The sequence below is a fragment of the Neomonachus schauinslandi genome, unplaced genomic scaffold, assembly GCF_002201575.2.
Source record: "Neomonachus schauinslandi unplaced genomic scaffold, ASM220157v2 HiC_scaffold_653, whole genome shotgun sequence".
In the NCBI taxonomy this organism is placed as follows: domain Eukaryota; kingdom Metazoa; phylum Chordata; class Mammalia; order Carnivora; family Phocidae; genus Neomonachus; species Neomonachus schauinslandi.
The window spans coordinates 1-21,304 of record NW_025409343.1 but is presented as its reverse complement, the minus strand read 5'-3'; the positions used below and the strand labels follow the sequence as shown (position 1 = coordinate 21,304).

The window sequence follows — 21,304 nt, the reverse complement described above, 5'->3', positions numbered from 1 at the left end:
GGCCCCGTACTTATCCTGTATCCCCGCCTCAGGGTCACCGCATCAGGTCCCCAGGGAGGAGGGAGGAAGCCCAGTCTGTGTTAACACCGTATAGATGGAGAGATGATGGGCTGCCCGGGACCACGGCACAACAGCCTTTATTGTATGTTTTCCAGCCCTCCCGGGAGAGGCAGGGGTGGGGGCAGGAGCCAGGGCAGGGAGGAAGCAAGGCTCTTACAGCCCTAATCATCCGAGGGTAGGCGGGAGGTCGAGGGGAGGGGCCTGGGAGAAGGGGTGAAGCTACACCAAGGGATCTGCCTGGGGAGGAGGAAGGAGGAGCACCAACCTTGGGGGTTCCTGGGTATGGCAAAGGAGGGGAAGGGGTGAGGCAGGCTGCGGGTCAGACTGGACCCGTGCTCACCCAGGTCTCTGTGTTCTCCCCACACCACCTGATGCATGGGGCAGAGGGGGGTGGTGAGACACCATGCTAAGGGCAGGGGTGTGGACACCCCATCCCCAGCATCCCAGACATGGACAGAAGGGCTTCCAGGCCTGAGGCTGCGTGCTCTCCTGGCTTCGAGTGTGTTGACGGCCCCACGTGTCCACAGGAGACCCAGAGCTGAGGGTGGGTTCTCCGGACCCCGCCTTCCGAGTGGGTGAGCCCCTCTTCCCAGTCTGAGTAGGGCCCCCACTCTGAGGGCCTGGACCCCTCGTCCACTCCTCCTGCTGTGACCTTGCTCACTTTCTCATGGAGAATGAAGACTCCTGAGAAAATCTTCCTGACAACGAGTCCTCTCTGACCCCTCCCACCCCATCTTTCCTCTCTCGCTCCCTGGCCCAGCCTGGGCACCCCCTGGCCTTTCTGAAAACGGGATGGGGTGTGAATGTCTGCACACTTCACGGCCGCAAAGGTCAGGACCCTTCCTCTCTGCCAGGCATCCAGGGAATAGGCTGCCCCTCAGTGCCGTGGACCCCCATTTTGGAGGCTGTAGTCTGAGGAAGCTCCTTCTGGGGTGGGTAGGGAGTTGGGTCTGGCATCAGGCAGCAGGGCCCCCTGGGCTCCCCGGCACTCCGGGCTATAGTAGAAGGAAAAGAGGCGGAAGGAGGGCCGCAGCTCCCCCCGAATGCTGTCCAGGATGCAGGTGAAGGTGGGCCGCAGACGTGGGTTCTGCTGCCAGCAGAGGCTCATCAGCTCCTGCCTGGTGGGGCGGGGGCAGCGTGAGAGGCCAGCTGGTGCAACGGGGATCGTGGGGGGCTACTCCTGCCTGGTGGGGCGGGGGCAGCATGAGAGGGCAGCTGGTGTAATGGGGGTAGTGGGGGGCCACATCTGGGAGGGCCACGGGGGAGTCAGCAGGGTTGGAGTGGGGAAGGCTCAGAGCTGGAGACCAGTGCATATGAGAGCATCAGAGGAGGCAGGCCAGAATCGTGGGGGCAGGGCAGGGTAGACAGAACAAGGGTGAGGAAAGGGCGGGGGGTGACTTACAACTGAAGGGGACAGCTCTCCAGCTCCTCCAGAACCCCACCATCCATGACAAACTTGAGCACCTGCTCATTGGATAAGCCCTGGTAGGGCTGTTCGGCCAAGGTCGCGATCTCCCAGAGCACCACACCAAAGGACCTGGAGGATACGCAGAAGGGCCTGAGCCCAGCACCTTGCATGCTGCTCAGCACACCCAGGCCTCACCCCAGACCCCACCTCCACATGCCCTGAGCCCTCTGCTCCAGCTAGGCCCCACCAGACATCCGAGTGCGTCGTGAAGATTCCATCTTTGAGGGACTCGGGGGCCATCCAGCGCACGGGCAGCAGCCCCTTCCCACCCTTGCGGTAATAGTCTGTCTCATACACGTCTCGAGTCATCCCGAAGTCTGGAAAGTGAGGGTGAACGGGTATGGGGGCAGCAGAACCACACGCCAGCCCCCGCCCCAAAGATATCTCTCCCAGCCCTCTCCCGCTCCATAGCCTCCAAGAATTCTGGAACTTGAGGGCTCAAAGAACCTCAGAGATCATCCTGCCCCAACCCCTGTGGCCTTGGATGAGGAGCCTGAGATCCAGAGGGGGGCAGCTGTCGGGGACAGAGCTGTTGGCCGGACCTCAGTCTCCTAGCCTAGCTTGGGGAGTCCCTCTACTCCTCAGGCTGCCCCACACCCGCCCAGCACCCTCTGTACCCCCGATCTTGACTGTGAAGTCCTGGGACACCATGCAGTTCCGGGCCGCCAGATCTCGATGCACAAATTTGTTGGCGGCAAGGTAGGCCATGCCATCTGCAATCTCACCAGCCATCTGGATCATATCTCCCAGCGCTGGCCGTGGGAGCCCCGGGTTGTTCTAGAGCCAAGAGAGGGGGCTGGTGAAGAAGGAACCTAGAGGTTGGACTCCTGCCCAAGGATCCCCCCCACAACTGTGCCCAAGTCTTCTCTAACTCCCCAGCCCCTTGGCCCAGGGTCTTCCTGGTCTCTACCTCTGCCTCAGGCCGCAGAGATCGAAGATGACTCTTGAGGTCCCCCCGGGTCATTAACTCCATGATGACCAGAGTTGGCTGGCCCTGAGACACCACACCTAGGAGACGTACCTGGGATGGACAAAGAGCCTGGTTGCAGGTCCACCCAGGTCCCCTTGACTCACCTGGCCAAAATGTTGACCTGCTGTGACCACCACCTGACCCTGACACCAACCCTGACCCTAAACCCAACCATGACCATAACCCTAATTCTAATCTAACAATGACCCTGACCCTAACCCATGACCCTAACCCATAACTATCATTCCAATCTTCATGATTCACCCAGTTCTGACCTTGATCCCAATCATGATCCTAACAATGATCTGGACACTCAATACTGACCCCCATCCATGACTGATCTCAGCCCTAACCATGATTCTACCATGGCCCCACCGTGACCTGGTTTTGACTCTAACCCTAACCATGACTTTTACCTCAGTCCCAACCCTGACCTTGATGGTGGCCTGACCTCGTCCTTGACCCTATCCTTCTTATCATATGATTGTCACTGTAATTATGACTCTACCCTGGCAACATCCCTGATCCTCCCTTACCACATGGTGACACTTGAATGCCTTCATGACAGAAGCTTCCTTGAGAAACTCAATGCGTTCTCGTGGGCTGGCCAGCTCATTCACAGTCTTCAGGGCCACGGGTGTGGACTCCTCTCCAGCCTCTAGTCCCTGTGCCAGTCCCTCGTATACCATCCCGAAGGAGCCCTGGCCCAGTTCCCGGATTATGGAGATCTGCTCCCGAGGCACCTCCCACTCATCAGGGATGTACACTGAGAAGAGGTGGGGGTCACAAGGCAAGAACACTGCTCTCTGCCACGCCCCCACCCGCTTCTCGCCTCTTCAGAAGGGCTCGGGTTCCAAGGCTGCCTCTCCAAGAATGTCTCCTCCAGCGTGCCTCTCCTCCCCTCCTGTCTCCCTGTCCCACACACCTGTCCACCCGCTCCCAGACCTACTATCAGAGGCGCTGAAGTACTCCGGATTCACGGAGGCATACAGGGTGCTGTTTCTGCAATGGGAGGGGAGGGGGTCAGGCCACAAATGTCCTCAGGAAGGAAGGAACAATGTCAGAGGACAAGAAGGAGGGAAGTTACTGACCACACCCCCTCCCGTCCCTGATCAGGGTGTCCCTGGGGAGCCCTACACACTTTCCAAGCTGGCCTTGGTCCTAGTCCTGGGGTCTGGGATCTGACAGGCTGGGAATAGGGAGCACAGGAGGAGGGGGGCTCCTGCCTCCTTAGGTAGTCCTTAGAAGTCAGCTAATCAAAGTCCTGCCCCCATTTCCCTCTTGTGTTCAGCCCCAGGGGCATCTGGCACCAACCATCCCAGGGCACATGGTGAGGTCTCTGTCTCTTCCCCTGCTTTATTGGCTGAGAACGCGGTGACCAACAGTCCCAGTGCGCCCAGACTGGGGAGTCCCAGGAGGCAAGACTTTCACTGGTAAGGTCAGGGAAAGTTGGTCCCTCAGACTGAAAGGTGTGTCTCCTCCATGCTGCCCTCGGGGGGATGAGTTATTGCTTCTAAGGAACGTCCTCTTGCTGTCTCACCTACCACCCTCCAGCGGCACCGACCTTGTGATGAGGGCTGTGGGGGGGGGGGGGGGACGAGAAGGGGGGTGGGAACCGGTATGACTCAGCATCGTCACCTCTTCCTGCCGTAGAAGAAACCGAGGGCAGCAAGAATGATGAGCAGCATGAGCCCCACGGGGGTGACAGTGAGAAGGACGTGCAGCCCCCCGGAGTCTTCCTCCTCTGGTGGTCAGAGGGCAGCAGATGGTAGGGTCAAAGATGGAGAAGTCAGAGGGTAGAGGACACTTCTGTTTTCACCATGGGAAGTGAGAACAGGGGGAGGAGCGGGGTGGAGTGGCCACCACAGGAGATTTGGCTGGGCACCCAGCTGGGCTGTGGGGAGTGCAGCTCTGGGACCGAGGCCGAGTCTACCTGGGCCGGGGACGTAGAAAGCGATGCTCTCCGTCCAAGAGCCATTGCCAGCCAGCGAGGTTGCCCGAACTCTGGCAGAGTAGTTTCCAGGGGGTAGCAGGGCCAGCTGGACACCCCCAAACTTGGCATATCGCAGGCGAGACACACACAGCACTGTGGCCTCCTGAGGGCAAGACGGAACAGCTGGCTGGGAAGAGGATGGAGGCACTATTTGGGTCCAGGTTTGGGGGTCCCCCGGGGTTCCTACCTCTCCCAAGCGGCGGTACTTGATTTCGTACTTGAGGATGAGTCCGTTGGGGTCCGGGGGTTCCAGCCAGCGCAGGAGGACACTGCCTTTGCTGGCTGCCTCCCAGGCCACCTTCCCTGGGATACCATCGGCTTCTCCTACGGGAGACGGCATCAGGCAGCCCAGCCCCAGCATTTCCTCTCAGCTTCACGTTCAAGCTCAAGGGGGCTCACCTCGGAGGGTACGGGAAGCTCGGGGCTTATGGGGACTGGGAGGGGTGAGCCGAGCGAGGCCCTGGAGTTATGGGGACGTCGAACTCGTTAGTTGGAGCACTAATTGGGTAGAGTCCTTGGGGTCGGGGGCTGGGGGGGTCACCTACTGTGGGGCATGGTGCGCGCAAAGACGAAGGTGGCCGCACTGCAGCCCACGGTGTGCGCCGCGTGGTTGCAGGCATGGATGTCGATCCGATATTCCGTGAAGTGGCGCAGGCCACTCAACACTGCGCGCTCCCGGGGCACTTTGTCCTCCTGGATCTCGAAATCCGAGCTGTTCCCCCCAAGCCGGAGGGCCCCGGCGGCCCGGCGGTGCCTCCCCGAGTCTCTGGGGAGTGCGCGAGTCAGAGCCGCGGCCGCGCCCCGGGACCCCCGCCCCTCAGTCCCGCCCGGCTCACCTTTGAGGGCTCCTATTGATGGACGTCACCTTCCAGGGGGATCTGGGGAGACCGGGGAGGGCCGCGTTAGGCCCGGCCCGCCCCCCACCCCCCGCCCGGCCCAGCGAGACCCGCCCCTCCCCGGCCCCGCCCACCAGGCCCGCCCCGCCCCCAGCTCGGGCCGCACTTAGGGATGGTGATGGCGTTGTGCAGAAAGTTTTCGAACTTCTTCTGGAACGAGGCCTCTTGCGCCTCCAGCGGTGGCAGGACCTGCCCGGGAGGGGGCTGCTGGCAAGGGCAGCAGCCGGGCTCCATCTCGGCTTCCAGTTCCCCGTCTTCGCGGTCGAAGCGGGGGTCGTTGTTGCTGGTGGGCAGCCGCAAGCCTGGCGCAGAGCGGGGAAAAAACGCAGTCAGACGGACCGCGCCCGGGCCCCGCCGCCCCGACCCTCCGGCCTGCGCCGCTGCCCTGCGCACCGCGGTGGCAGTAGTCGTTGAGATAGAGGTCGCCGTCCTCCGCCAGACGCTGCCACAGCACCAGGTAGTAGGTGATGTTCCCGTTGCGCTGAGTAGGTGGCTTCCAGCGCACCAGCAGGTGGGACGAGGAATTGGACGTGGAAATGACGTCCTGGGGCACCGTGGGCGCTGGGGGCGCAAGTAAGGTACGACTGAGGCGCCGTGGATCCCCCTTTCTAGTACTGTCTGGTAATGACCCGTCTCTGGGGTCCAAGCCCCTCGCATTCTCCCAAGGAATCCATGACCCTCAACCTCCTCTTCCTGGAACTCAGAATCCTGGCCTTCCCATGTCCCTGGAAGGCCCTTAAGTTGGCTCAAGTATTCCCCCTGCACTCTCCCACCCACAGCCTCCCTAGGACCCTAGGCCAATGCCCTCTGTTCTTTCTAGGACTCAAAATTCTGGCTTCCCAGTCTCTAGGGGCCTGGTGTTGAGCGACCCAGCTTCTCTATTTCCGATGCCTGGGTTCCCTCATTCCCATTAGGACTCAGACATCTAGCTCCCACCCCCTTCAAGGTCTTCAGCCTACCCGCAGGCAGGGTTCGGAGGTAGACGATGGGGCTCTGGGCTCCTTGGTGGGGGCTGTCCTCAGCAGTGGTCAGTGTGATGGCCCGCACAAACACTGCATACTGTGTCCAGGGCTTGAGGGGCGCTAGAGTCACCCCAGGGTCCTGGGTGCGGCTTAAGGGCAGCTCCACATCCAGCAGGTTCCAGCTCTGGGTCCCACAGGCATCTGGACCTATGTGCTCTGTGGCATTCTGGAATGGGCTGAACATCCCATCATCCCTAGAGCTGAGGGGCGGCTCAGCCCCACCCCGGTTTCTAGAACCACCCTAACACTGTGATTGTCGTTCTTCTTCCAGTATGCATGAAGACATCCTGGGATGTCTTCCCAGGGAGCATTCACTGGGTGGGTCTGCTCAGAGCTGGGATTGAGCCAGCACAGCCACAGCCAGCCTGCGAGGCCGTGATGCTAGGGGAGCTTCCGGAAGGACCCCTAAGATTACCTCCTGAGCCCAGAGGCACCTGGGTACAGTGGTGTGGATTGTGAGCTGCACAAGCCAGGCAGGGGGTGCCATGCACACTGCCAGCCCATGTTAGTGCTCCCCAAAATGTGGTCCATGGACCAGGATTACCTGGGAGCTCGTTAGAAAGGCAGATTCGCGGGTTCTCCCCGGGACTGAATCAGAATCTATGGGGATGGGGCCCAGGAATCTGTATTTAGCAAATTCTCCAGCTCCCCATGCTGGAGACCTTCACCTACCACTGAGGCCCAGGAGAGCCTTGGCCATTTGAACCGGCCTCCCACCACTGACTCCCCCTCCTCCCTCCCAGGCCAGGTCCTGTGCTAGTGGGAAACTAAGACCTCTCCGTTTTAGTTCACAGGAATGTTTCCAAGCCAGGTGGCTCCCATCTTCTGTCTACTCTAGAGGGGGAGTAATCCCAAGGGCTGCCCTCCCAGCCTGCCATCCGGAACCCACCTCTCCTCTAAGAATTGTAGTTTTGATTCCTAGCCATGCTTTTGGAGAAATCCTTCCTGTGGTCTAACCACTCTCCCTCCTGCTATGGTCAGTACACTCTCTCCAAAGAAAAGAGCAGCCCGTCCTTGGTTGTCCCTGCTCCCTCCCTTCCTCAGGCTTTAATGAAATGCTGGCAGAGCAACGCATAAAACCGGCCAAATTAGTGGGTACTCCCCAAACCGCTGCTGGGGCAGGAGCATGTGGTCAGTACAGAACATTAGCATAGTGAATTGAAGTTTAATTATCCAAGCCTTCCCAGCGGGGCGCTTCTCCGGGTCTCTCAGAAGTCCTGACTGTCCTCTCCATTTCACTGGTGAGGTGAAACTGAGGCACGGAGGGTGAATAAAGTGAGGGGAGAGCCAGACGTGGGCCCTACAAGGGAGTGAGACTTGGGGGTCCTGGCTTCTTGCCTCCCTGCGGTCCCGCGGCGCTCTGCCCTCACCCCTCACCCCTCACCGGTCACCCAATTCGCGTTTGTGAGCAGATCGGCGGGCTGTCCGGGTCTGACCCCGCCCCACGGGGGCTCTGGCCCCGCCCCGCCCCACTCTGGCCCCGCCCCCGGCACTCACGACTCCTTGTAGTACACGATGAAGCTGAGCAGGTCCCTAGCCTCCAGCGGCTCGTAGCGCTCCCAGCGCAGCAAGATGCTGTCGGCCTGAGTCACGTTGGACACGAAGCGCAGGGTGCGAGTCTGGCCTGGGCGGGGCGAGGGGCCAACACCTGCTGTCAGCCGCTTTCGCCTCCGCGGGAGTCGCCTACTTCCCAGCCCCCACCCTGACCCAGCGGATGCCACCCCCAACGCGGCCTCCGAAGAGAACCTATCGCGTTGTCCCGGCCAAACGCCCCTCCCGCCCGGGTGCGTGTCCGGTGGGTTTCAGTGTGCGTGCGCGCGCCTGGGGTTTCTGGGGGGCGTGTCGCTCTGGGGTCGTGGTGTCGGGCCTCACAGGCGGCGCGGTCTCCGTTGGTGCGGGGGTTGATCTCGGCCTTGTTTTGTCGTCCCCGCGTGCCGGTCACCTCCTCCAGGCGGTAGATGTGCTCCAAGCAGAGGCGAGGGTTGAAGGCGAAGTATATCTTGCCCACGGGAATGGTGAGCCCCGCAGCCACCCAGGACCCCAGCTGCTGTAGGTTCTGGTTGTCCAGCACATACAGAGTGTAGTTCCTGGGGGAGGCCAAGAGACCTTCCGCTGCAGGGGAGGGGGAGGCCAGGGGGTGGGGAACTCGGGTGCCTTATGGGTCCCTCCTGGAGGGGCTGTGCTGGGGGCACAGGGGAGGAGGGGCAGTCAGCCTGGGGCTCTGCCTCTCCAATGGAGTGTAGGTACCCCTGGGGGCCCATGGTAGTTTGGGGGAGACATGAGAAACCACTCGGCTGGATGATAATTTAAAACATTCTCTGGGGGCGACTGGGTGGCTCAGTGGGTTGAGTGTCTTCTTGATTTTGGCTCCAGGTCCTGATCTCAAGTTCATGGTCTCAGGCTGGTGAGATCAAAACCCCTCTCGGGCTCTACTTGGGGTGTGAAGCCTGCTAAAGAGTCTCTCTCTCTCTCTCTCCCTCTGCCCCCCCAACTCCCACGCCCGGGCGCCCTCGTGTGCTTTCTCTCTCTGTCTCTCTTGAAAATAAATAAAATAAAATAAAATAAAACAGGGGTGTCTGGGTGGCTCAGTCGTTAAGAGTCTGCCTTCGGCTCAGGTCATGATCCCAGGCTCCTGGGATCGAGCCCCGCATCGGCCTCCCTGCTCCGCGGGGAGCCTGCTTCTCCCTCTGCCTTTCTCTCTGTCTCTCATGAATAAATAAATAAAGAATAAAAATCTTTTAACAAATAAAAATTAAAATAAAATAAAGCAAAACATTCTCTGTGTTTTGAAAAATCCTAGCTATGTTACAGGTAGGTCTTGACGGATAGGTGGCAGGGATGGGTTTCAGACCCCGGCGGTCTTGCTCTGCAGCTGAGAGCATCCGAGAGCAATGGCGGCCAACCTATGTGGAGTCTGACGGCGCCATAACTTATATAGTATATACTGTGTTCCAGGTGCTGTCTTAAGTACTTTACACAGAACAACATAAGTAATGATTCACAACAGCCCTAAGAAATAAGTAGCATTATATTAACCCCATTTTTCAGATGAGAAAATCGAGGACCAGAAAAGTTAAGCAACCTACCCAGTGTCACACAGACAGTACGCAGCAGAGCTGGTTCCAGAGCCCATGCCCTTCCCCCCTTCTTGGGGAGTGTTAGGGAGGAGATGTGATAGAGGGAGCTGGTCAGAGGCTGTTTCTGACCCCTTACCCATCCACCATGGCGTCCCCCCGGATTAGTTTGAGGTTCTTGAAAAAGCCCAGGGACACGAGGGCAAAGGAGTGCTTGATTTTGAGGAAGCCGGTGATGGTCTCTATCAACCCCAGGCTGTGCTGCAGCCCCAGCTCCAGGTTATCTGGAAACGGGGAAGACCAGGGCTGGAGCAGGGCAGGGCAAGTGTAGGGGGTGGGGTGGGGGGAGGTGCTGATGGGGTGCAGGGAGGAGGCCCCTCAGGACCGGGACCCAGGCTAATGGAAAGCAGTGCTTTAGCTGGGTCACTGTCAGGGGCATGGCCGGGAGGAGAGGTGCGGCCCGAGGAAGGTACTGACAGCCCTGGCGAAGGTTGATGATGAGGCTCCCCTCCACGTGGGTGCAGCCCACCAGGTCCTGTGCCGCCTGGATGGAGTCGATGGTCTTGGTGCCCACCTTGCACTCTTTGGGGCACAGCCCCTCACACTTGTGGCAGAATATGCTAGCAGGGGCAAGTGGAGGGTGTGGAATGAGCCCTGGACCAGTGGGGACCCCCTCACTGATCCAAGAGCACCCCCACCCCCCTACACTCACCTGCTGCCATTGCGGGTGAAGCCCGGGGGGCACTGGGCCAGGCAGCTGCCCTCGTGGATGCCGAAGGTGGAGGCGCGGCCAGGCACAGAGCGCAGGCTGCCACAGCGCTCTGCCGTGACGCAGCGCCAGGCCTCATGCTGGTAGGTGCCCGGAGGGCAGGCCCGGTGGCAGGCGCCCTGGAAGTAGAGGTGGCGGCAGGCCACGCAGGCCCGGGGGTCTTCCGGCCGGCTGCAGCCCCCCAGGCATTCGGAGTGGCAGCACTCACCCCCAGCTGTGCAGGCCAGCCCGTGGGGACAGGGACACACTGTGGACAGAGTGCTGAGTTAGGCCTCCCCCTGCCGGTCCTGGCGCCACGCCCCCCCCCGTCCCCCTTATCTAAGGGATAACACTTAGAGAGCATCCAAATTCCTCCAGTGCAGATGACAGGGCTGCTGGCTCGCTTTTCCCCAGATGGGGCTCGTGAGGACAAGGACCACGGCCCCTCTCTGTGGCTTCCCATATCCCACGGCGCCTGGTCAGGGTTCAGAGCTCAGGACAGAGCGGTGACCTTGTCCACCAGGGCTGCTTCTCCCCAGCCTGCTGTCCTGTCCGGGCCCAGTGCTCAGATCATCACTGGGCATGGTGCCAGAGGGAACCAGCCAGCTTCTACTGGGCAGTGAGGCCTGGGGCCGGTGGGCCTGGGAGTGTGTGTGAGCAGGGGGCACCCCTGGTCATCTCACCTGCCCAGACCTCCACCCTCTTCAGCTCTGTGCCCTGGGCAGGGGGCCGCCCCAGCAGCCGTGGGCGGGTTTGGGGCTGGGGGCTCATGGTGTGCGGACCCTGCAGGTGGCAGCCGGCCGTCTGCGGGAGCGGGCATGTGGTGGGGGCAGGGAGGGCGTGTTGATACTGTACATGAGGGAGGACGCTCAGCCACTGTATTTACAGCCAACACGGAGGCATGGGGACGTGGGGCCCAGCGGATACAGAAGGGATCCAGTTACTCTGCTGCTCGGATGCTGAGGCTTTGGGGTGAGGGAGCCCCAGGTTGGGGACCTGATCTGCTCCTAGCCTCTGGAAACTTCCTTTTCTCCCTGTAACTTCTGCTTCCTCCCTGCATCATCCCCTCCTTGTATCACTTCCCCCCTTTGCTCGGCTCCCTTCCTTCTGTTCTCTCTCCATGTACCTTATTTCCTAAAGAAGATCGCACCTGTTCTGTCCTTCCTCGGTCACCTCCTTTCCTTGTCCACCCAGTCCCCCCCAATACTGCCAGCCTGCCCTGGGTCACCTCTGCTATGACCACTTTTATCAGGAACCTAGAACTCCCACCAGGGCTCAGGCACCCGCTCTAATGCTTAGAGAATAGCTCACTGAGGGAACAGGCTCAGATATGCGACATGAAACAAACCATTAAGTCCTACGGCTGAGATCAGAGCCCAGGCCGTCTGGCCTTGTACTTAACCGCTGCCCCATATGTCCTCCTGTGTGGCCACCTGACATCCTGCCCTGTCCCCCCTCCCATGCCCACCTCGCGCCTGTCCTGTCCCTTCTCCCTGACTGTCCTGCACCGTCCCTTGACAGCCTTACGCCAACTCAGTTGCTGAACTTTTCTGACCCATCCTGTGGCCGCTCAGCCCCGCCCGCCCCTGCCCTCCTTGTGCCCCCTGGTGTTCCGGGCAGGTGCCCACCTCTCTGGCAGTGGCTGGAGGTCCAGCATCTGTAGTCGGTGTGCCCACTGAAGGTGGTCCTGGCACAGGGCTGGCCAGTGGCGCCCAGCACGCCGGGGCACACGTCGGCACACTCCTCACGCAGCTTGTTGCCCACGATGTGGTTGGCGCCAGGCGAGGGCTGCAGCAGGCCCCAGTCGATGGTGGACAGGTGGCAGAGCTCCTGGTTCTTCTCCACCCGCACGGCCCCGCGCAGCACGGCCCCCAGCACTGGCAGCCCCACGTCCCGCAGGTGCGGCATCTCGTAGATGACCAGCGCGTAGCCCAGGAAGAGGCGGGCCCCGCGGACCACCGCCAGGTTGGGGAAGAGGTCCCGCAGGCTCTCCAGACCATAGACACGGAAGAGCAGCAGGTACTCAGTGACCTGAGTGAGGCGTGGGAAGCTGAGGCCTCGGAAGTCCTCGCCCGTGGCCGTGAACATGAGCAGGATCTGCAGATGGCCCTCCACCACGCTGCAGTTCTCCAGCCGGCGCAGCTCCGCCACCTCCGAGCGGATATCCAGGCTGGGGCACACTGTGGGCACAGGCCGCAGCGGCCATCAGTGCAGCTTGGGCTGGGCACCCCGTCCTGCCCTGGCAGCTTTGGGGGAGGGGCACCTCTCTGGGAGTGGGACGTGGCGAGGGAGCAGGGCTCTGCTGTGGCCTCCTCCCTGGGCCTCTGAGGCTCCTGGCAGCTCGAAGGGCTCCACCAGATGGGCCGGCACGGCAAATGTGAGCTCCGCTTCCCTCCACAGCCCGCCTCCCTTCTCAGGGGACTGCCACTGCACCCCCCCACCCCCCAGTGAGACTCCGAATCTAGAGTCTTCTTGGACTCCTTTCCTCCACTCCCCACACACCCTGTGGGCTCGATCTTCAAATTACAGCATATCCAACCGCTGGTCTCCACCTTCGCTGCTGGCACTATCCCTGCCTCCCTGATTAACTGCAGGGGCCTCCCAGATGGTCCCCCCACTGCCACCCTGATCCCCTTCTGGTCTGTTCTGCACTGGAGAGCCAAAGGGATCTTCTCAAAACAGGTTGGATCCCGTTCCTCCACTGCTTTAAACCCCCTGCTGGCCCCCTCTCGCTGATTGAAAGCTCCAGTCCTTACCCCAGCTGGCAAGGCCTCTGCGGCCTCTCTGGCCCCATCCCCTTCCTTCTCCTCTTCAGCCACACTGACTTTTTGCTGTTCCTCACACAAGCCTGCCAAGCTTCTGCCCTGGGGCCTTTGCACCTTCTGTTCCCTCTGGCTAGAACACTGTTCCCTCTACATCGTCCCTCACCTCCTGTAAGTCTCTGCTCAGATGGCCCCTCCTCAATGAGGCCGTCCCTGACCATCCTTTTAAACACTCCCTGCCTCCCTTCCTACTTACTTTTTCTCCTTAAATCTTAACACTGGCTAATATATAATTTATTTTGTTTAGACTCTAAGCTCCGGAAGGGCAGGGATTGTGTAATTCATTGCTGTATCAAGGTGCCTGGCCTAGTGCCTGGCACAAAATTGGTGCTCAGTCAATATCTGATGAACGAATGAATGAATTCCACGGCTGAGAAGCACAGTTTCATACATCCCACTTCCCTCCCAGGTCTAAAGGCGCTCGATGTCTGGTCCCCGCATTGCTTTACCCTCGAAGGGATGTTCCATGGCTCCCCATTGCCGGAAGTTCAAACTTGAATTCCTCAGCCTGACATGGCAGGGTGTTGATACACAGGCCCACACGAATACCTCCAGCCTCAGAGGGGTTCCTCAGCCTGGTCACAAGCTCAGCTCTTGTCCCACAAACCAACTGCAGGTCAAGCCCACCTCCCCCAGTCCTCTGATCTGCGTCAATCACTTCCCCATCAGGCTGGGCAGCACCTGCCCGAGCACCCACAACCGCCTTCTACGTTTTTGTCACCCTCCAGGGAGGGGACCTCCTGAGGGTGGGGCCCTTGTTGGTCAGCACCTCGTCCCTCCATGGTGCTCAGTTCAGGACTGGAGCCACCAGGCCCTGGGACCATGGTTTGAATTGATGGACATTTGGTTCTCAAGTCCACTCCTCTCCTGGGGACCGGGGTGTGTCTGGCTTCTTCTGACCCAGGCCCCAGGCCCACTTTCCTTTCTCTTCCCGAGGCACCTAGGACCAGTCCCCCGAGTGGGCTGGGTACTTGGTCCGTGCGCTCTCACTTTGCTCCTGGGGATACCTTCCTTCCATGGCAGGAGACGCAAGTCTGATTCTTTAGCTGGCCACTCGAGCCTGCTGGGCTGTCTGGCTTCTGTTCCCTCACTTCCTGCCTGGCTCTGGGCACTCTCCCACAGACCCCGGCCCAGGCCCTGCTGAGAAGGGGGCGGCTCCCTGGGGCTTACATCACACCTTCTCCTTGCTGTTGTTGATGGTCCCTGTGCTCGGCTCTGCCCAGTTACTGTGTGTGTGTGTGTGAGCATACGCAGGTACACACTCACACACACACACAAAGAGAAAGACAGAATGAGAAAACACTTCTAGCCCTCCAGGCAAAGGCCAATCAGGGCCTGCAAGGAGCCCACATGCCACTTCCCATCATGCCCCTGCCTCTCTAGGGCTCCCCTGATGGGAGTCATTTGGAAAAACAAATCCACGACCTTCACAGATTAACCCCTACCTGCCTCGCCTCAGGACATGGCCCTCCCTGTGCAGAGCTGCCCTGGGAATGGGACATCTGGGTCGCTGTGACCAAACAACCAAACGCCACCCCCCACCCACTCCCTCCCGGGGACGTGCTCCCCACCTGACAACCGTGCTCCTGGCTGGCATCCTGGCACAGCAGTGGAGGAGAGGAGGGGGAGGGGCTCTTCCTTGCCTGCAATGCCTTCCTGACTGGCGCTCTTCAGGGGACCCCCTACCCCAACCCATTTGCAGCTTTCCTCTGTCTCTGGCCTGCTCCTGGAAGCCCTCAGTCTGAGGGCCTCACAGGACCCCTCAGGTGGCACAGAGCACTGGACCCCTGAGCTGCCTCAGTCCGGAAGGGGATCGTGGAATTGGGGAAGGGCATGCTCTTAATCCTTCCCCTTTTGAATCTTGCCGGCTCAGCTCCCCGCACCCCACGAGGGCCATCTGCTCTATACAGTCCTCCTCTCCCAGATCTGCACAGGGGAAGTATCTGGCCCAGAGCACTAGCGAAAGGCAGCTCCCACCCCAGTGGATCGGCCCTAAGTATGGGGGTCACGAGACAAGGCCCAGGGGCCAGTGCCCAAGGCCCCGGGCCAGCTTTCCGTCCCAATCCTCTGAGCCTCAGTTCCTTGTCTGCACAATGGGTTCAGTTACTTCGTGGTGCCCAGTTCTGAGCTACCCATCCCATCCCTGTGCCCGTCGAATTCAGTGGCCCTGGAAATGACCCCTAAGACTCTCCCCCTCATGCCATTCTCATTCAGGCTTGCTGGGATCAGGGTTTCACAAGTGGGAATGGAGGACATCTCTTCATCCCTCTGTTTCAAGGTCCTTCTCACATCCCAGGGAACTAAGAGGAAACCACGCTTATGTGGGAACTAACTGCCCTTGCTGGTGGGAAGTCCTTCTGAGAGCTAACCTCAGTCTTCATGTTGCAGTAGGTAAACACATATGTTCTAGCTGGAGACTCAGTTGTTTGGCTTCCCAGCTGGCTGGGGGGGGGGGGGGGTGGGGGGGGGGGGGAGAGGGGGCCCCAGGAGACAGTGTCGGGGGCCTCCCCCTCTAGTGTGTCCAGGCCAAATCCCAAGGAGAGGAGGATCACGAGCAGGCGTGCTACCCACCCGCACAGCCTGGGTACTGCCATCGTCCCAGCCCTGCCTTGTGCCCAGTCCTGGCTTCTGCAGATGGCTCCGGGGAGGAGAAGGGACTGGAAGGCCCTAAGGGACACGGAGACGCAGGCTTCAGGGGGGAGGGGAGGGGCGGGGGGCGCCGAGGGGGAATCCCATACAGAGATAGCAGGAGACGAATGAGAGCTAGAGACGCAAAGACAGCCACAGGCAGCTGGGGACAGAGACTCAGTCTGAACCCAGAGACAGACAGATGAGGACAGCGATGCAGCCTGCAACAGAGCCCACCTGGAGAGGCCTCCAGAGGGAGAAAGGCACGCAGGGTGCCGAGCAAAAGGCGGTCCAGGAGGCCTGCCAACCCCGAGCAAGCGCCGAAGAGAAGCCTGGGGAGCCCGCCCTGGAGAGCCGCGCGGCCTCGCGGGGGAGAGCGGCCCGGATCCTCGCGGCCGCCGGGCGCCCGAGCAACCGGAGCGGCAGGTGGCCGCGCGGGCCGCGCTATCTCCCGGCCGGCGCGCCTGGGGGCCGCGCCCAGCTCCCGCCCTCCCCTCCCCAGGGCCAAACGGATTGGCTTGCTGGGACCTCCGGCTCTCTCCGCCCTTCCCGCCAAGCCAAAATATTTAGCCTGACAACTGAGTGGGGGGACAGGTCTGTTGGGGAAATAAGGCCAAAATACAGGGGGATGGTTGTCCGGGAACCGAGCTCCCCTATTGCCCCTGCAGACTCACTCACGTGGGGCCGCGCTGCCGGCGGAGGAGGGGGGCCGGTGGGGGGGAGCGTTCTGCTGCCCAGAGCCCTGACACCTGCAGGGTGGCTTCTGGCAGCCACGACCCGGGGGAGCGAGCTTGCTGAAACCTGGCGGGAACGCAAACCGGGTCCTGAACATGCAAGCCGTTCGCCCCTCCGAGCCCCTCGCCGCCACCCGGGGGCTCCGTCCCAGCCAAGTCCCTCGGCCACAGCCAAGATCCTGTGGGCCCGCCTCTGTCCAGTCGCCTTCCCAAATCAGGCTGCCGGTCGGTCTGTCTGTCGCCGTCTGGGGGCTGGGGACCTGGCGGAAGGGCAACCGCGCGCCTCTCCCTCTCGGAGGGCTAGCTTTGCGCGCTCCCTGCGGCCCTCGCCTGCCCGCCCTGCCCGAGAGTCCCTCCTCCGGGGAGCCTCTTGCTCGCCCTTACCGCCCCCTCCCCGGCCGGAGACGGGTGGGCTCCTGCAGCCGCCGAGGCCCGCGGGGCGGGAGGCGCTGGGGATTCCGGGGCTTTCCGGGTGCGGGGCTTCCGAGGACCGACGGGTCGCCAGCTCCACCCGCGGGCGGCTCCCGGGTCCGAGGAGCTAAGAGAAGATCTATTAATTTCTCCGCGCAGAAATCGATGCTCTTGTCAGGGCGGCGATCGATGCCAGCCCAGCCCGGCGGGACCCCACCCGGCCTGGGGCCCGGCGCTGGCCGGCCGGGGTCAGGGGCGGTCGCTGGGGCTGGGGCGCCGCTCCGCGGGGGCTGCAGAGCGAGCCCCCCGCCCCGCGGAGCTCACACCTCTGCGCGCGGGCCTCTAGCGCCACCCCGTGGTCTCTCCTGAAAGCGGGCACCTCGGGTCCCTGGGCTCCCTTCTCCGGCTGTATTGGGGCGACACCTTCCTTCTTGCCCCAGATCCTGCGTTTTGTCCTTTTGGATTCCCTTCCCCTTTCTTCCTAGGGTTAGAGAGTTTTTCACCTCATTTAGCCCAAGTGATATCGTACACTCCCTCAGGGGCGCGCACCGCTAGGAGGGAGATCTGAGGCGGGGGGCTGGCTGGGATGACCCCGACCGTAACCTTGCTCCCGCCCTGTCATCTCCCCGCCCCTAAAGGCAGCTGCTTTAAGCTGGGAGAAATAACGGATCAACTTCCCAGCCACCGCCCCCCACCCCAGCAGACACCTCTAAGACGTTTCCTCTGGACCTGGGGGTTTTGGGGGAGAAGGGGTGCGGGGTCCCCCGAAAGGGGTGGGGGCAGCCTTGGGGCTGAAGACGGGAGGGGTGGGGGTGGAGCCAGAGGGGGCAGGGCGGGGCGGGGTGGGCCGCGGGCCCCGCCCTTTCCCGGCGGCCGGGTCTTTAACGCGGCGGGCGCACGTGTCGCGGGAGGCCCGGCGGTCGCGGCTGGGAGCGAGCGCACGGACGGCTGCCGGCCGGCGCGATGCTGCGAGGCGGACCGCGCGGGCAGCGGGGCGGGCACGGCCGGGCGGCGGGGCCGGGCAGCCTGCTGGCCTGGCTGATGCTGGCGTCCGCGAGCGCCGCGCCCTGCCCCGATGTCTGCTGCCCCCACGGCCCCTCGGGGCTGCGCTGCACCCGGCCTGGGGCCCTGCATAGCCTCCGCCGCCTGCCGGGCGCTGAGAACCTGACGGAGCTGTGAGTGTCCCGCGGGCGAGCGGGCGCGGGGGGCGCGGGGGGCGCGGGGGCGGGCGGGCGTAGCCGTGCCCCGAGGGCGCGCGCACTCTCGTCGGGCCGGCGGGGTCCGGAGGGGCGGGCGCGGCGGGAGGCTGCACCTGGGCCTGCCTCCGCCGCCGCGGCTCCCCGGCCGCCAGGGCAGTGACCGTCTGGACGGTGCCTGGTGCTCCGTGCAGCTGGGGCAAGGGGGCTATCCGCGGACCAGGTCTGAGACAGCCCGGCCATCTCAAAGCAGTCTTCTGGAGATCAGACAGGAGCCCAAGCTCTGCTTCTTGGGGGGGTTAGCTGCGGAGAACCCTCTGTTTGGCACTCTTACCGCTTTAGCCCCTTTCCAGGGGGGAGCTAGCCCCTACCCCGTTCCTTGCCATGATCGGGCAACTTCAGCTCTTGCCTCTGGAACTGGGGATTGAGCCGGAATAGGTGGGAGGGGGTGAGAGGCATAGCTTGGTGGCTGGGCTCTCTTCTCCCCATTTCCACCATCTCTTGTCCCCACTATCCCTTGATTTGGGTGTAGAGAATGAGACTCCTGGCTTCTCTGTCCCCGCCTGGCTCACTTTCCGCCCTTCGCCCCCTAGCTGGGGCAGAGAGTCAAGGCTCTTGTTGACAGACTCTCATCTTTTCAGGGCCCCAAACTGGGAGAAATCTCCAGCACTCTGTAGTACTCCAACAACCTGCAGTAATTGGTTACAAAATACTGGAGTACTTGTTAGCAGCTGGTGAAACCTATGGGAGTATTCTGTAATAATTGGCCTAGAGGTACTCGAACATCACATGGCCATGCCTGGAAAATACTTGAGTATTCTATGTAGCTGATGGGGCCAGCAAGACTTCTAGAAGAGGGGAGGGACTGCTAGAAAAATCCTCGACCTGCCGCCTGGGGCTTAGAGGGTGGTCAAGGAGCGCTGGCCTCATGCGGTGACGGTGACGAGTTGGAAGGCATCCGAGGTGGAAACCGTCTCTGTCTGGAAGTTACTTGAGCAGCCTGCGATAATTGGCAGCGAGGTACTCCCGTATCTCGTGGTAATTAACGGGAAGGTTCTCAATCTCTTTCTTTAATGGCCCTAGGGAGACCAGGAGATGAGGAGATGGCCTTGTCTGGGTCTGGGCCTAGGGCTCTGCAGGATGGGAGGGGCCGCCACCCCCAGCCCCGTCCCCCCAGTCCCCTGCACCTTCACGCCAGGGCCCCGGGCTCCAGAATGTTCCCCATCAGAGCTCTTGTTCTCATTCCCTTACCCAAGTGGGTCCAGCCCCCGGGAGGGTGGATGGGGGGCATGGACAGGCTGGGCTGGGGACCAGGAGGCATGCAGGGTGGGGAGCTGAGAGGTCCCTCTGGGTGGGGCAGCAGCCTGACCCCCTGCCTCTGCCTGCCCGTCCCCTCCTCCTCCCTCACCCGCAGAGCTAACGAGGAGATAATGGACTCGAAAAGACAGATTGATGATGAATCCAAACGAATGAGGCAGCTTTGAGTGCGCTGCCCGACAGCTTGCACACTGCCGCTGCCGCCACCCCTTCCCGGGTCCCTCCAGCTCTAAACCCTGTGAGCGGGGACCGAGCTCTCCCAGAGTCACGGGAGATTGCTCCCTAGGCCCCGGGGGACCGACAACCGGCTACCTGCCTGTGCGGCTGGGCTGGGGCTGGGAAGGGGAAGGGGGAGAGGTCACGCAGCCTGGTCCCGGCTCCAGCCAGGGAAAGGGAGGGGGAGAGGGGAGAGTTCTGAGAAGAGGCAGTGAGTCAGGGGCCCCGGCGAGTGTGTGTGTGTCCATGTGCGTGTGTGCACAGGCGGGGGGTACACTGACATGCCACTGCAGGGCGCCCGAGTTCTCAGGAACTCTGTGGCGTGCCAGATCCCGAAGCTGGGCAGGGCCCAGGGCGTCGGCCGCATCCCAGAGTGCCTGTCCTTCTGTCCCAGCTCCCTATCAGGCTTTCTCTGGTGCTCTGTCCTTATCTCCGTGTCTCTCTGTCTCCTTGTCCTTATCTGTCCCTCCCCTTGCCTGTCTCTCTCTCTCTCTGCCAGTCTCTTCCTGCTCATTGTCTCTTTCTCCGTGTCTCTGTTTCACTATTTCTGTGTTTTTATGCCCCCCTCCTTGAGCCTTCCCATCACTATCTTGCCCTGTAAACTAGCCGGTCTGTGCCTCTTCACCCCCCGCCCCTTCTCCAGCCTCCCAGTGCCTCTGTCCCCCTTCTCCGGTCCCTCTTGGGGCAGGGAGGGGCTCAAGGGGTCCCTGACCGACAGCCTCTGTGCCCTTGCTTGCTCTGCTGAAGGCTGGGGTGGGGGTAGGGGTTGCTGCCTGAGTGTAGGGGGGCCGTGGCTCTGAGGGAGGTTTGTGTGTGCGTGCGTGCGTGCATGAGGGAGCGAGCGCACGGCAGTGGGTCAGCCCAGACAGGGACTGTGTGTTTGGGAGCACACGGATTTGCATGGCCGTAGGGTTCCCTCCGTGCTGCGGGGGCCAGTGGCTGTGGTGAGCCTCGGTCCTCTGTGGGAGCCAGTGTGCAGCGTGATCCCCATTTCTGAGCACGAACAGGAGAGGCCCTGTGTAGAAAAGCAGAACCCGAGCTGAGTGTTTATGAATGTGGAGCCATTTGTGTGCACGAGAGACGTATGAACACCCACGTCCCCTTGTGAGGGTACACGCGTGCTGACGCGCCCACCTCTGCGTTCACGCACGCACAAGTGCGTGTGCACACACGTGCGAGGAGGTGCGTCTGTGCGTGCCTCTGTGTGCACACACGAGGGACGTGAGTGTGCCTGTGTGACGGCGAAGATGCGTGCGTGCACATGAGTCCCTTTGTGTGTGTGCGTGCTCGCAGGTCTGTGTGTGACCGGGTGCATATGTGTGCAAGTGTGCACTAGAGTGTGCGTGCATGCAGCTGCAGGTGTGATTGTGAGGGAGGCAGCTGGGGGGATATGGGAACTCAAGTGTGGGCCTGGGCCCTGTGACTCCCATCCCCTCTCCCCACAGCTACATCGAGAACCAAGAGCATCTGCAGCATCTGGATGCCGTTCACCTGAGGGGCCTGGGGGAGCTGAGAGACCTGTGAGGGGGCTGACTGTCGGTGTGGGGGTCAGCGCAGGGCCTGGGGGACCAGTGACTCAGGGAGGCTGTGGATGGGGGAGATCAGAAAGCTCAGGGGTCTTTGGGGCCCAGGGTAGCTGGGGAGGCTGTGGGGGGGTGGGGGCGTCCAGAACGCAGCACTGGGGGCCAGGGCTGGGGGCAGAGAGGCAAGGTTCAGGGTAGCTGAGGAGGCTGTGGGGGTTGGGGGGTC

At 61.8% G+C, this 21,304-nt stretch overlaps 1 protein-coding gene across 1 annotated transcript; it reads right to left on the bottom strand.

Annotated features, from left to right (window-relative positions):
• Positions 1-865: 865 nt before the first annotated feature.
• Positions 866-15,647, bottom strand: LOC123323755 (insulin receptor-related protein). The gene is made up of 22 exons (XM_044912233.1): positions 15,565-15,647; positions 11,860-12,413; positions 10,196-10,499; positions 9,961-10,103; positions 9,623-9,767; positions 8,282-8,496; positions 7,907-8,033; positions 6,347-6,585; positions 5,781-5,948; positions 5,494-5,689; positions 5,328-5,369; positions 5,037-5,257; positions 4,679-4,815; positions 4,432-4,594; positions 4,137-4,242; positions 3,448-3,500; positions 3,035-3,264; positions 2,439-2,549; positions 2,146-2,305; positions 1,716-1,845; positions 1,463-1,597; positions 866-1,178 (listed from the first exon to the last, which is right to left on the bottom strand). The coding sequence occupies exons 1-22, from the start codon at positions 15,645-15,647 to the stop codon at positions 938-940; spliced, it is 3,903 nt and encodes a 1,300-aa protein (XP_044768168.1). The 3' UTR covers positions 866-937.
• Positions 15,648-21,304: the final 5,657 nt, after the last annotated feature.